The sequence below is a fragment of the Panulirus ornatus genome, chromosome 7 (genome assembly GCF_036320965.1).
Source record: "Panulirus ornatus isolate Po-2019 chromosome 7, ASM3632096v1, whole genome shotgun sequence".
Lineage (NCBI taxonomy): Eukaryota > Metazoa > Arthropoda > Malacostraca > Decapoda > Palinuridae > Panulirus > Panulirus ornatus.
Genome location: NC_092230.1, coordinates 43753562 through 43769356, shown reverse-complemented (window position 1 = coordinate 43769356; position 15795 = coordinate 43753562). Strand labels below are relative to the sequence as shown.

Below are 15795 nucleotides of genomic sequence, written 5' to 3'. Positions count from 1 at the left end.
AAAGGATACTTAGTACATTCGTGAAATATGGACCGGTGCTGAGATAAATATAATGTTAAAGGATAGGTAGTACATTCTTAATGTATGGGTCACTACTTAGGTAAGTGTAGTGTTAAAGGATAGATGTTACATTCTTGATGCATGGGTCAGTGCTGAGATAAATGTAGTATTAAAGAATACACAGTACAAATTTTAATACGTGGGTCAGTGCTGATATATGTGCAGTAATAAATGATACACAGTACTTATTTGATATATGTGTTAGTGCTGAGGATATGTGTAGTATTAAAAGATACACAGTACATACATAATACATGGATCAGTGGTGAGATATGTGTAGTATTAAGGATATACAGTATTCTTAATACATGGGTCATTGCTGAGATATGTGTGGTATTAAAGGATACACAGTACATTTTTCATGTTGGGTCAATGTGAGATATGTATAATGTTAATGGATACACAGTACATTTGTAATGTATGGGTCATTGCTGAGATATTTGGAGTATTAAAAGATGCACAATTCATTCTTAATGTATGGGTCATTATTGAGGTATAAAGGATACATAGTACATTCTTAGTATATGGGTCATTGCTGAGATATTTGGAGTATTAAAGGATACACAGGACATTCTTGATGTATGGGTCTGTGCTGAGGCAGAATTGTAGTATGAGAGGATATGCAGTGCACTCTTAATGTCAGTAAAGGTCAACATGAATCTGTACTAGGAAGAACAACATAACCACAGTTATTAGCTTTCTAGAATGACACATAAACCTCTAATTCAAGGAATGAGGATGTAGTTGTTTTTATGATAGCTGAGACAGCATGGACAAATAGATGCTTTAATCATGGTTATCTCCATTGTGCTACATATTGATAACGTCCCCTTTCCCATGAAGCACAACTCAGAAATAAGCCACAAACCAAACAATTATGAATAAATTACTCAAACTTCACCATTAAACAAATCCTTTCTCACCCTACTCACCCCTTGACACTTAGAATTCAGTTAAAACCTCAAGGAACTTCCCTGCAGCTGGCACAGTTGACATATCAGACTTCCACATAAAACACTTCTACCCAGTTGCAATCCATCTAGTCACAGATATCTTCAACTACATCTTGTTACACATCAAATCGACATATCTTAAAGTGCCATCGTAGAACCCATCCTGAAACTCTACAGACCCCCTGACTTACCCATCTCATGTTTCCTTGTTCCAAACCCCATGAAAAACTGACCCATACAACTTGGCTTTAGACCCAGTCACTTCTCAGCTACACTGCATGCAGAGTCCATGCAGCACATGAGCCTTTAGTGTTTCACCCTTAACAGGCCACTGCAGAAGGCAACTCTATTGCAGTATTTGCAGAGGCTCCTTCATATTTCTAGTAGAATAAGAATTCATCGCCTAAAAACCTGACAGTCACAAGAAATCCTTACAATATAGCAAAATGGCATCAGAAAAGAGTGTTTGAAAGCTCAATGAGAAATTGAGAGATTTTTATTGTTTTATATGTAACAAGAAATACAAAAGAAATGAGTTGTAAAACCTTTAAGAGAATTCCGTACAGATTCAGTGAAATGGTTTCACTGAACTCAGGATTGACATCTGTGCAATTGTGTGTTAGTAGAGAATAACATATATTTCAAAACAAGCAGCATATGTGGTAAGCATTATGTGCCAACACTGTGGCAAGGGAAGATCTCGTCATAGGTATTTCTAGGTACTCAAAAATAATTATCCTAACACCTCCTCTGCATCAGTCTTAAAATTCATTGTACATCTGAGTACTTGAGTTTTTCTATTATTGTGGAAAAAGTGTTTCTGTTATTTTCATTTTGTGTTTAGCCGGAACATGATATTCAAAGTAGACTATAAACAACTAAGCTAGGTGAAAAATTACTTTTGTTTGCCACTCATTCATAAAGATATCTTGCTATGCTGTTAGACATAAGAGATACTTCAGATGTACCGTCAAGTGTATCTAGTGAGAGGTTTTGTATTTCTGAAAATGTTTTTGTCACACACACAAAACAAGATGAATTACTAAAAGTTTTCATCACCAGTATCCATTATTTGATAGGCGTTTACAGTTTCTCAAAGTACTATAGACTTTCCAGCGTATGGAAAAAAAAAAGTAGGCTGTAGAATCTGGTATATTAGTATATATATGTGTATGTGAGTGGATGGGTCTTTCTTTGTTTTCTGATGCTACCTCAGTAACACAGGAAATTGTGATCACGTGTGATAATGATGATGATAGAATCTCGCACTATTGTGTAGATGCTACCTTGCGCAAGCAGTAGTGGCCTTTTATTTTGCCTCAAGGCAGAAATGAGCATTACAAGAATTTTAATCTTAAAAAGTACACCCACAGTGAAAAGCAAATAGAATACCACGACTTATATGCAACTATGGCAGTGACTGGATGAGAGAAGGTTAGCATGCATTTGTTTAAAGCAGAAATACACAAGTTTAGCAGTTATTACACTGCAGAAGTATACATGAAATGCTTATGTAAAGAATGAAGGTGGACACTGGTTTCCTTGACTTTGCTAAAGTCTTTGGTAAGGTCACCATCAGAATTTTAGTTTAGTGTAGTAAACTGAAAAATAAAAGGTAAAGGTAATTTAGAAAGGTTAATTGGGGTGTGTTTAACAAACAGGTAATTCATGATAATAGCAAATGGATATGTATGTTGAAGATGCTGTATCAGGTGTGCCACAGGTACCTGTCTTAGATTAACTTCCTTACACTTTCTAACACATTCTCAACCCCTTCCTTTGTTTTCCTCCCCTCTCGAACCCCAGGATATACTACTTTGGTACTTCCTTCACCTTTAGCTCAGAGCTAGAACACTCAGGTTCCTCTCCTCAAACATAGAACCTGTCTCTCCTTTCCTGCCATTGTAGTTAGATCCACATACATTCAGACATCCCAGTCTGAGCCTTCTGGGAATCACCCTTGCTCACCCTTGTCTCTTTTCTCTGTTCATTCATTTGGAAAGTGACAATACATAATTGATTCTGTTCCTGATTCCCTGGGTTGTATGAGGTACACACAGCCTCTCAGATCACTCACTTATCCTTAACCCATGACCAGTGTGTTGAAGTGAAACACAAATTTCTAGATGGCTGAGAATGCTTCACATTCCTTCACTATGCACACCTAGTCATTTCTTTGTAGAGGGATCACAGTCTATTTTTGCTGGTGTCCACACAAAAATGCTTCCATTTCAACTGATCCTAAATTACTCTTCCAACATCCTCATCTAAGATATTTATGCTCCTAATGTCTAGTGGTGTTTGGACGTTGGACGACAGACATAAGTTATGCAAAGTGATTCTTACAAATGTTGCATTTGGTTATTGATGAAAACAGCATGCTTGCAGCCACTTTAGACAGGAGATCACTTATCTGACCCTCAAACCCTTTAGACTATAAGATATTGATTATGCTTTCACGTTCATTTTTTATCTTTTCACTGTGGCATTCCTACTATCCAAGACACATTCTGTGTGTGGGTTATTTTTAGATACTCAAAAAATATATCTCCAGGGATTTGTCATTAAGACTAACTTGAAAAATTTACTAAAGAGAATTATATACAACCCATCCAGGTGAGATCTTGTTAACATGTGCTTTTGCCATTTAACTTGTGTTGTTCGCTACTCGGCATAAAAGGTATTCCAAGAATATTTTCAGGTGTGTGGTATTTTTTTGAATTTTGTTTTGTCTCAAACATATATAATTCTTAACTGCTTTCATCAGTAATATCTATAATCCTTTGAGAGTGACTGTTTCAAAAATTATATCATAATATGAGGGTGTATATATTGTACAGGCTTTTTTGACATCACATATACTGTCCAGTATGTCGAGAAAAATTTGGGCTCTAGAATATGGAAAGAATGGGTGATATGCTACTTTAATATGCTACTACAAGCTTTAATGGCTGTAAGTATATGCCACAGCTGCAGTAAATAGAAAAGAATTATCAACTTGTATATGCCCCAGCTTTAGCAAATGGAAAAATGAATTACTGGGGCATATGTCTCCCAGCTGCAGTGAAAGGGTTAATACCTTTATTTTTGTTGAAATTTACAATAGATGTTCCAGTTTGACCTTTGATAGTCTTGACTTTTTTCTTACCTAAACATATATTGCATGACAATTATTAGTTATCCTGGTTTTTTCCTTGCCTTGTAGAATGGAATTGCATCACAGAATGTTCTTATTTTTTGCATATTTCTGTTGGCTGTAATAAGCTTATCATCGATAGCTGTGATCGTTATATCCTCTTCATTACCTATTCTAATCCTTTCAGTATTGTTCCAGTACATAATATGGATGCAGTAGAATTGAAACTCAGTTTTTCCCTGATCACCAACTGTATATAAAATGTTCTTGCTACCAATGGTTTGGAATTAGATACAAGCATGATATTAACTAGAAGAGAATTGTTGAATGCTTTGAGGCTGTATGTAGTATTTGAGATGATGGAATTTTAAGAGGAGAGAGATCATGTCTTGTAGGTGATGATTAAACATAGGAAAGAATATAAAGGCATAATTTTAAAGATATTCTTTGATTGAATTGACATTGTAGTGAAAAATTGTAGCTAAAATTATGTATGAAGAGGATTATATTAAAGACTAATGGTGCATGTAAGTGAAAGAGTGTGGAAGGGTATTGAACGTTAATTAAGAATTCGTTAGGAATCCATCTTGAAAGAGATATGTTACCTTTATAGCATGGCAGATACTTATTGGTCACTTTTTCTCTCATTGTGTTGGCTGCATAAGATGGCAAGCACTTTCTGTTTATTCTGTATGTTGCTCTCGTTATCTATGTCCATCCATCATTAGGAGCTACACCCTAGTATAGTCAAGATGTGTTTGACCTGACCTGATCTGTACAGGTTAGATTGAACACATCAGATTGTATGCTTTAATCTGTACATTTGTTTCTTTGCATCTAAAGAACAGAAGGGCATAATTACTATGGGTTGGATTTTCCCATAGTCATGCCCTTTATTAAAAAAAGGTTTGATTTTGAACTTAACGTGGCACATCATTTGAAGAAAAATCCCTCTTGGACCAAGAAACTTAGTACAATTGTTTTTGATATTCTCCACACAGTTTATTCACCCACTTGTAATGTACTGTACTCTCAATAATTATATTCCAATGCAGGCAGCACATCTTCCATGGAATGCCTTTCTGTTTAAGATGTTTCTAGCACATCTGTTAGAGTGAAGGATGAAATATTGAAATACTGAACACCTAGAAGGGTGTTTCATGAAACACGTGTTACCTGCATTGCATCATTTTTATTGGTGCTGAAGAATGAATGGGTGGAAATATTGTTTGGAAAATATCAAAAATATCAAAATTAAGCTCCATTCCCTGAGTAAGAATTTTCTTGTAAATTTTGATTTAGGTTAAATTTCAAGGTTGAGGCTTTTTATAAGGGGCATGAATGAGGCAAAAGCCATACTAGAGTCATGGGTTTTATGCTATTCAACACTTGTTTAAAGTTTCATGCCCAAATGTGGAATTTTCCTCAAGTTGTGAGCCAGCTTAAGGTCCAGCTTGGACCATCTTAAAAGTGGCGGAATTCAGGCAAAATCCAATCTTATGCCATTTAATACTTAGATGCTGGGACAGAACTGTATATTGTTTAAAGTATACTTTATTTAAACTTTTTGTATTATGACCTTGGTTAAGTTGCAAGTTAATGAGTGACTTTTAGTGATAAACAAGAGATAGACAGGTAAAGATATTGATGATATAAGACGGATTCCTAAACGTCTGCCATGTTACATAGGCAGAATTGTGAGTTTCTTAGGTTGTGTAGTAAAGAGTGTACAGTCAAAAGTTTAGATTTCAGCACTTTTTTTTTTAAGTGGATGTAGATTGAGAAAAGTAGATTATATGAGGAATAATGGAAATTGATGGAGACAGGGAAGGAACTTAGCAGAGTGACAGATCAAAAACTGAATCTTGTAGAGAAAACTTATGAGGTAAAAGAAAATATATCCAAGTTTGACTGATAAAGTAAATGTTAAGGGAGAGCAAGATTATGGGGCATTTACATTCAGGGAATATATCCAAAATACATGTATGAGTCTGAGGCTTAGTGTGACTGGACGTATTGTCTATTGGTTACCATGGTGTGAAGGAAGTGATTCTTTAGTTTAACCTCTCCTCCTCTCATTTGCCCTGAGTAATCTATAGCTAACTCTTCAGCTGTTAATGCCACTCTTTTTGATACTTGTTTCTCCTGTAATTCGTCTTTGGATGATTCCATGTTATTTTTCCTTCCCATCTCTCACAACCTATGCCCTTTGTTTGTGCAGGGTCTACTGAGTCCTTCCCAGCTTCAAGTGGACAAGTTGTATGGCCCTGATAGCATGCCTCCTCCATTTTTCCAACTCCTTGGAAGCCTGCTGTGGTGTAGCCCATCCCTGAGAAATGAGCCCATTCTAACCCTTCTAACTATTATCCCCTTGCTCTCATTTTTGCTGTCTCCAAAGTCTTTGAAACTCTGAAATTGATTGTTTCCTGTGTAACTTATCTATGGTGACTCCTCTTGAGATTTCGGTGAACCATTTGTTGTGGCCTTCAACTTTTTTCAGATGACTTGACAGATTGTGGCTTAAATTTTTGCTTTCCAAAGTTATATCTTTTGGATTTTCTGCTTTTCTCTGTTTCCTCTTTAGCTGGTCCACTGCAGTAATCATTGATGGAGTGAGTTTCTCTTATTCTTTCAGCAGTGGGGTCCTTCAGGTTACTGACTGATCATTTACTTTTGTCTCTCCATAAGTGATCTCTGTTCATCATACAGCTTTATTTACTCTAGTGCCAATGATGTCACTGTACATACTTCAGCTCATTTTCCCTTTTCATGCACACTTTTAGAATCATTCTCTTTCTTGAAATGAAAACATCTCCATGATTCATACCTGTGCAGTATCTTGGAACAGGGAAACAGAAAACCATTTAGATCCAATGGGTACTAAAATGGAGTTTCTATCAACATCTCTTTGTGAATGTCCTCTTTTCCCCCAACTCCAGTTTCAAAACACTACAATTCATCTCTACAAGAAGATAAACTTATTGGGCATAACCATATCCTCCACTTTCTTGGAAACCCCTCATTCAGTGTTACAGAATCTGCCTACCACAAACTAGGAATATTGTTTATGTGCCATAATTATTTCTGTTGTAAGCAGGTATATCTGTAGGGGTCTTATTTGACCCAGGTTGGATTACTGTTGACATATTTGGGGTGACTTCCTATATCTCTCTATTTGCCTGAGCAGAATCAAAAGCCTTCCATTTCATTAGTTCTCCAGGTATCACCTCTCTCCAACCATCTTTCTCTGTCCTCCATGAGGTTGCTGCCCTCTTTCTGATCTTCAAGTATTATATTGGCCTCTGCTCTCATGAAATGTCTGTATGTGTCCCTACCACCAGGTCTTGGACCTGTAACTCACATCTGGCTGTTCTGTCCTACAGTTTCTTTTCTGGAGACCAGTCACATTAGGATTGATAGTTATACCTCCTTCCCACAAATAGTGACACTTTGGAACCCTCATCCATCTTTTTCTATCTCTTTTTATAACCCTTCTGTCTCTAGAAGTTAGGTCTACAAACCCCTGAGGATCTCTGAATAATTTCTTCATGCTTTTTCTTACCCTATAACTTGTTTACCCAAGAAGGCCTTTATTGAGGCATGTTTTGCCCATGTCATGTTGGCCACTATAAAAATATATATATATATATATATATATATATATATATATATATATATATATATATATATATATATATATATATATATATATATTGGGGAAGGGCAGTGTGGTTTCAGAAGTGGTAGAGGATGTGTGGATCAGGTGTTTGCTTTGAAGAATGTATGTGAGAAATACTTAGAAAAGCAAATGGATTTGTATGTAGCATTTATGGATCTGGAGAAGGCATATGATAGAGTTGATAGAGATGCTCTGTGGAAGATATTAAGAATATATGGTATGGGAGGCAAGTTGTTAGAAGCAGTGAAAAGTTTTTATCAAGGATGTAAGGCATGTGTATGTGTAGGAAGAGAGGAAAGTGATTGGTTCTCAGTGAATGTAGGTTTGCGGCAGGGGTGTGTGATGTCTCCATGGTTGTTTAATTTGTTTATGGATGGGGTTGTTAGGGAGATGAATGCAAGAGTTTTGGAAAGAGGGGCAAGTATGAAGTCTGTTGTGGATGAGAGAGCTTGGGAAGTGAGTCAGTTGTTGTTCGCTGATGATACAGCGCTGGTGGCTGATTCATGTGAGAAACTGCAGAAGCTGGTGACTGAGTTTGGTAAAGTGTGTGAAAGAAGAAAGTTAAGAGTAAATGTGAATAAGAGCAAGGTTATTAGGTACTGTAGGGTTGAGGGTCAAGTCAATTGGGAGGTAAGTTTGAATGGAGAAAAACTGGAGGAAGTAAAGTGTTTTAGATATCTGGGAGTGGATCTGGCAGCGGATGGAACCATGGAAGCGGAAGTGGATCATAGGGTGGGGGAGGGGGGCGAAAATCCTGGGAACCTTGAAGAATGTGTGGAAGTCCAGAACATTATCTTGGAAAGCAAAAATGGGTATGTTTTAAGGAATAGTGGTTCCAACAATGTTGTATGGTTGCGAGGCGTGGGCTATGGATAGAGTTGTGCGCAGGAGGGTGGATGTGCTGGAAATGAGATGTTTGAGGACAATGTGTGGCGTGAGGTGGTTTGATCGAGTAAGTAACGTAAGGGTAAGAGAGATGTGTGGAAAATGAAAAGAGCGTGGTTGAGAGAGCAGAAGAGGGTGTTTTGAAATGGTTTGGGCACATGGAGAGAATGAGTGAGGAAAGATTGACCAAGAGGATATATGTGTCGGAGGTGGAGGGAACGAGGGGAAGTGGGAGACCAAATTGGAGGTGGAAAGATGGAGTGAAAAAGATTTTGTGTGATCGGGCCTGAACATGCAGGAGGGTGAAAGGAGGGTAAGGAATAGAGTGAATTGGATCGATGTGGTATACCGGGGTTGACGTGTTGTCAGTGGATTGAATCAGGGCATGTGAAGCGTCTGGGGTAAACCATGGAAAGCTGTGTAGGTATGTATATTTGCGTGTGTGGACGTGTATGTATATACATGTGTATGGGGGTGGGTTGGGCCATTTCTTTCGTCTGTTTCCTTGCGCTACCTCGCAAACGCGGGAAATGGCAAGTAGTATGAACATAGTATGAACATATATTGTGAGTGTAATGTAACTCTTCCACTATCTTTCCTTGCAGGATTTAACTCCTTTTGAGTCTTTCAGGGGAAGTGGGATATTGAAAAAACTGTCATTTGAATCCATGTCAACATCAGAAGAAGTCTGGACGATAAACAGAGTGAATAGTGTTATTATATTATCAGATTTTATTATTTCCTCTTTCAGACATTGTGCTGATAGGGGACAAGGCCCTGAGCTGATGTTTCCAGGCTTGATGCTCGAAGATCTGTCTAGGTCAGGATGAAGTGTCTTGACCTAGTGCTCAGAGTGACTCCTAACCTTATCCCCACCCATCCTTTCATCCTCCTATCCAAAGCATGTATTTGGCTAAAGCACCCTGAGATGAAATTGACATGAATTGCTATTTTTTTTTTTTTTTTTTTTTTTTCTGCTGCTGCTGCTGTTTGGAAGAATGGATGTCGTGAAAGAAAAGTATATGATGTATTCTGTTTCCTAGTTCGGTGCATGGCAACCTTTCAGCAAGGAAAAGTCGGCTTACTAGGAATGCATGAAGGCAAATTCCAGGGCCAGTGCTACATGTTTTACATTAGCATTGATTTTAAATGGACAGAGAAATAGACTTTTCATTATACCCATCTTGCTATCTTAATCTCTGAATTATACATTGACCAAGGCATATCATTTATCACATTTTATCTGCACTAACATATGTCGATATGGCACATATTTATCTTTCTTAGCTGTTTAGGAAGTTGAAAGTGGAGGGTAAACTGGTAACAATGTAGCTTACTCAAAACCTATGTTGCAATATGTAGCAGATTCTCAGTGCCAGTTTTGCCTGCTGTTGCACACTAACAAAATTTGACATTCTTCTCATTGTATATATCTGTGTACAAGTGGTTTGGTTGACTTTCAGCACTTCTCTCAGTATAATCAGGTAATTGAATGGCCAGAAACATGCCTTATGATATTAAGTGTATTGCATTGTGTCATGTTTATGATTATGGTCCTTTATGAAATGAGATGCTTCATTAATGCAAGTGAAGAGGGACATGTTGAAAATGTAGGCAGAATATGAAATGCAAATGAACTGAATTATAAATTGAGAGCAGAAACAAACGGAAACAAAAATTGAAGGTACTTTGAAAGTTGGAAGAGTGCTGGAAGTTAGACATATTTCTGGTCCATTTTGGGAAGAAATGCACAGGAATGATGTGTTTGCAGTAATAGAGAAGGTTGCTAGAATGTGTAGAAGAGCCTATTTGAGAGTGTACTAATGAAATGGGCTTGGAAAGAATATGTTAGATGTGTGCTTGTGTTTTATTCACTCATCCTTCCTTTGTACCTTGGGTCTTCTAGGTCTTATTCCCATAATTGCATGTTATTACTTCCTTTTTCCTCCTGAATGAAAGGCTATTGTTGTAGGGGTGTAATTGACAGTGGGAATGTAAGCAGTCTTTTTGGTCATGTCATTATCTATATTGGTTTAATACACATATACTTTGTAAATGAGCCGAAGAAAAAATAAGCAGCGCCTCATGCAAAGATGGATTTTTCACCTTCAAACTGTTGTCATCATTATCATGTACCATTTTAGTAGTGTCAGGTAGTCTCCGGGTGCTTGTTAGCTTTCCTATGGAGTCATTTTGCAGTTAAGGATGATGGTATAGCCAGAGATAAGAAATGTCCTCGATCAATTTTATCCTCTTTTGGAGATGGAGATGAGTGAAAATTTTTAGTCTCTTTGGAGGCTAATAATGCAGGCTCATCAGAAGATATGGTGTATGACAGCCTAATCTCCACATTACAGCGATGGTTAAAGATCTTTGGCTGATCAGAATCTGGCTTAAGGTTGGTACCAGGTGCGACGTTCCTGTTGGCTGAGGCTGTGGAGGAAGCCCTTGGCGAGTTTGTGCTTATAATTATATACCTGTGTATATATCTATATGTATATTACTTTAATTCTTTTTCAGTAGTAAGTGCTTTTATATATATAGATATATATATATCCTCTTTGTAGAAGAGGATCTTAGAAGAAATATGCCATATACATTATTTTTGTTGTTGATAAAGAAATTTCAGGTACATCTGGCAAGAGGACCTAGAGATGGTTAGGTTAGGTTAACCTCTTGGCTAAACCTCACCATTGAAAGATACTAAGTAGAGTCGATGAAAGTCTGTAATTGATATACTTGTGGAATAAACATGTTATATATGTTGATGAGTTTTAGCTAAATTTAGATGATATGCTGTTAATGTTGATAATTCTGTGTTTCATTATCACAAGTGAAGAGAACAACATATTAATCAGTCCAGTTTTACACTGGTCATTATCTTCTTTTACCCTGGGTCATGCCTTAATGGTACTGACTTTCTCGTATCCATTACTGAGGTTTTAGCTTGTTGTGTCTTTGACAGGCTTTCCTGTGTGATTTCTACATTGAAGAATCAGGTGAAGAGATTCCTCGCTATCTGGGATGTTCATACGTGTTGCCATCAAACATGAAAGAGAATTATGGGGTAGCAACACTTCCAATTACCTCTCCTAAGCACATTCCAGTTGGACAACTTACTGGTGAGTATTGCATGAAGCCCACAGAAGTGATGGCTGGTGATGTCTCAAGGTTTTCTGTCGTAATGACATTCTTAGCTGAATAGGACATGCAAGCTAACATCATTCATGATGTCTGTTAGTGACACATTTGTTACATGGTAGCCCTTGTCAGTTTGGCTCATGAGAATTGCTTTAGTATTGTGCTAGCATTTCACACTAGGTAGGGCTTGAAAGTATTTTCTCTCTGCCTCTGGAAGGTAAAAATGGTGGAGGAAGACTTAAACCCCACGTGAAATTTTCCAAGGTGCTTTGCCTGTTGGTCTTGGTAAGTACATGCTGTTGTGATCAGAATTATTGTCTATATATGTTTGATTGTGAGGAAGGAGCAGAACTTATAACATGACTTCTAGCACGTTAATAGAAAGCTCATGTACATAAGAAGACTTTTAGCTCTTGCTTACTTTGTTGTTACATTACTCTTGTTTATTTTGCTGGTAGTACACTATATGGTGGTCTACCCCATGGAATTTGGAGGAGACATGAGTGTGTCATATGCTCGCCATTGGAAGGACAGCTGGAAAGGGCTTGAGGTCGGTCATCGAGGTGCGGGAAATTCTTACCACTCAGAACCCAAAAGGTACATTCCTTTTTTCATTCAGTAATATACCTGATTAGTATGGTTAATATTGAACAAGGATAATTTCACCAGGATGCACAACAAAGGCTTTTATGTCTGTTAGTTGATCATCAGATAATAATTCTTGTTAAGATGATACTGTAGGTTAAGGTTGTTCATATTAAGAATTTTAGTTGTTGATATGACCAGGTAGTTTTAAGGTTCCCATATTCTTTTCAAAGCTGTGCAAACATCAGAGAAAACACCATTGCATCCTTGAAATATGCAGCAGAGATAGGGGCAGACATGGTGGAATTTGACGTTCAACTAAGCAAAGATTTGGTGCCAGTGATCTACCATGACTTTCATGCCTGCATTGCTCTCAAGCGAAAAAAGGAACAGGACCAAACTGACCTCTTGGAGATTCCCATCAAGGACCTAACACTATCGCAGCTTCAGGCACTCAAGGTGGGTGGGTGTATTGAAGTAGAAATTATGTAGCAGCAGAGTAGTAGCAGCAAGGTAAGCATTAAAATTTGTCATGCTAAGGTGTAAGACTGGACTAGTAGTGGCCAGGTAAGCTTTTGATGTTTTTCATAGGGAAAGTGGGTCTTACAAAGCAGCAAGGAAGGCCTTACATAACTTTTGGTTTTCTTGTAACAACAAGATGCAATCCTGCATAAGTGATGGCTTATTTAGCGGTGAGTTAGGCCTTGGGAAAATGTTCGCACATATACTACAGTAGAGTGATCCTTTCAGAGTAATAGATTGGTTCTTGGAGAATTAGTAGGTCCTACATGGCCACAAGGTGGATTGTTGGAACTCATAAGTCTTGTGTCATAGGAAGATGGCTTTGGAGTTTTGAATGGCCCTTTTGAGACAATATTTGGATATCTCTGAAAGTTAGTCTTTTGATAAGTAAGACGAGTTTTTAGGTTCTTTGACATACAGATTAATCTTTGGTAACTTGGAGTCATATGAGGCGGTGAGATGGGTTTTAGGGTAGGTATTGCGTCGTGTAGCAGGAAGGTTGAATAGCTACAAGGTGGAACTTAGGTAATTGGTGAGATCTCACTGACAGGAGAGTGGACCCCATGGAGCAGCAAGGTGAGTCTTGGGTGTTAAAAAGATAGACCATGTGGAGCAGCAAGGTTGGTTTTATATTGCAGAAGGATGGATCTTTGGTAGCAGCAAAGTGGTTTTTAAGTAGCATCATGAAGGATCATATGTAACTATAAGGTGTTTCCTGTGTAGCAACATGGACAGTACCAGCAAGTTGGGTTTACTTTAGCTTCTTGATGTACCTTAAGGGAAAAGTAAGATGGATTTTGGTTAGCAACAAGGTTATTCATATATAACAGGAAGGTGGATTTCTGGTAGTATCTGGGTAGATTTTCAGGTTTAGAGTGGTGGGTTCTTTGGTAGTGCATTAGTAAGTTGGGCTTTGCATGATAGGAGTGAGGTTCTTATATTTAAGTGTGGTGGGTATTTTGTAGCAGCAAAGTGGGGCTTAGGTAGCTATGGGGTTGTTCTTCAGTAATAGTGGGAGAGGTCTCTAGTAACAATGCAAGAACCTGGAGGGCATCTTGTAAGTCCATTTTTTGAGCAGTTTGGTAGACTTTGTGAAGCATCATCATTAAAGTGTTTGATATGTGTAGCACCAAATTGGTTCTTTTGAAGCAAGTTGATGGGGTCATTCTAGCAGCAGCATGCATCTTTATTAATTTCAAGATGGATATTCAGTAGTAGTTAGGTTGCTCTTATATGACAGTAAGGTGGTTCAAGAACTGCAACAAGGTGGGTATTATTTTTTGCAACATTAGTAAGAAGAGTACTGGGTGTTGAACAACAGTAAGATGGATCTCGTAAAGCAACAGGGCCTGGTTTTGTTTTATACAGTGAGTTTCACTTCAGTATTCATATATATATATATATATATATATATATATATATATATATATATATATATATATATATATGTATACATGTATGTATGTATGTGTATATGTATGTTTATATATATTTTTAATTCTTAACTAAAGTTTTTAGATTGCAGGTGTCTGAATTTTCCAGTGGTACATCATCCCATGCATTGAGTTCTGACTTTTCCTAGCAGTAAGGTTCACCTTTTAGTGTCTCCAGAAGAACAAAAGTTTGTTTTGAATTGTGACGTATATTAACTTTCACTACTTTTCCTTACAGATTTTATAATAGTCCTTCTTTATTCCAGATCCAGTCAAGAGTGAAGGTAATTTAACACTAACTAAACTCCTCCCATTGTATGAGTTCCTTTGCAGCCACCATCAGAGAGACAGAACTTCCTTTTGTTTAGAGGTTGGTATTGATGTGAGAATCAACCACCCACCAGTAAACTACATCCATTGTTCACAGTGCACCAGTTGCTGTTCCTGCCTACCACAGTTGTAGATGCATCTTTCAGGTTTGTAGTATCTCACCAACTGCAGTTATTGTAATGCTGTTTAATTGGCTTTGATCTTCTTAAGACAGTGCTGTAGTTGTAGCAGATCCTTCACATGAATTGGCACACACATTATAAAGAATTATGCATGATTTCAGAATCTTATCTGATTAATATTTGCCACCTGTCTATGTATGAAGCAAAAATATGAAGGGGAAGATGGAGTAATGTTTGGTTTTATCAAAATTATATCTGTGAAACTATAGAGGAATATGTATGTGTGGTTAGCAAGCTTTATGGCACAATTGCAATGAGGGAAGAATTAGTTTGCCCTTCACGGGGGAAGAGCAGAGTTGATGTTGGAAGTAGTGAATTTATGATTTATTTGCAGAAATACTTTTTGTTTAAAAACCACAGCAGAATAAGTCATCTTTGTAGAGTTAGTGAGGCATATGACTGGATTGTGACTGATTATATTGAAAATGTTAGTGGATCTCTTTTTGATAAAAAATAGGATATGCAACATGTATCTGTTTGGAAGAGGCTTATGTTCAAGTTTACTGGAAGGCATTTCGGAAAGTTTTGTCTCTGTGGTCTGCATATAAGATTTATGAATGCTTTTTAGGGCTTTTTGTGTCCCTTGTGTAACTTGACAGACAGTTAGGGATTACACTGCTTGCTATTGTCATCTGTCTGGCTGATATCTGTCCATCAAATATCTGTCCATTGTTGGGAGTTACACTTTAATGTGCAACTTGGTCATAACCTGAAAAGTCTGAAGTACATTCTCATTAAACTGTAAACAGTTGTATCTCAGCATCTAAAGAATTGAATGGCATCAGATCCTTTGGATATTGTCAGAATTGGGAGTATGTGGTATGTCTGTGTGAGTCATATTAGGCACTACTTTTTGGGAAAATTTCTGCTATCTGTTTCTGTTATTTCT

General features: G+C 37.4%; 1 protein-coding gene across 3 annotated transcripts in view; it reads left to right on the top strand.

Annotated features, from left to right (window-relative positions):
- The window catches only part of LOC139749578 (glycerophosphocholine phosphodiesterase GPCPD1-like), a 167162-nt gene that overhangs the window by 95119 nt on the left and 56248 nt on the right, over positions 1-15795 (top strand). For all 3 annotated transcript variants that reach the window (XM_071663646.1, XM_071663645.1, XM_071663647.1), the window contains exons 8-10: positions 11679-11835; positions 12313-12451; positions 12673-12898. In XM_071663646.1, coding sequence (XP_071519747.1) covers positions 11679-11835; positions 12313-12451; positions 12673-12898 — 522 coding nt within the window. The remainder of the gene's footprint in view (positions 1-11678; positions 11836-12312; positions 12452-12672; positions 12899-15795) is intronic.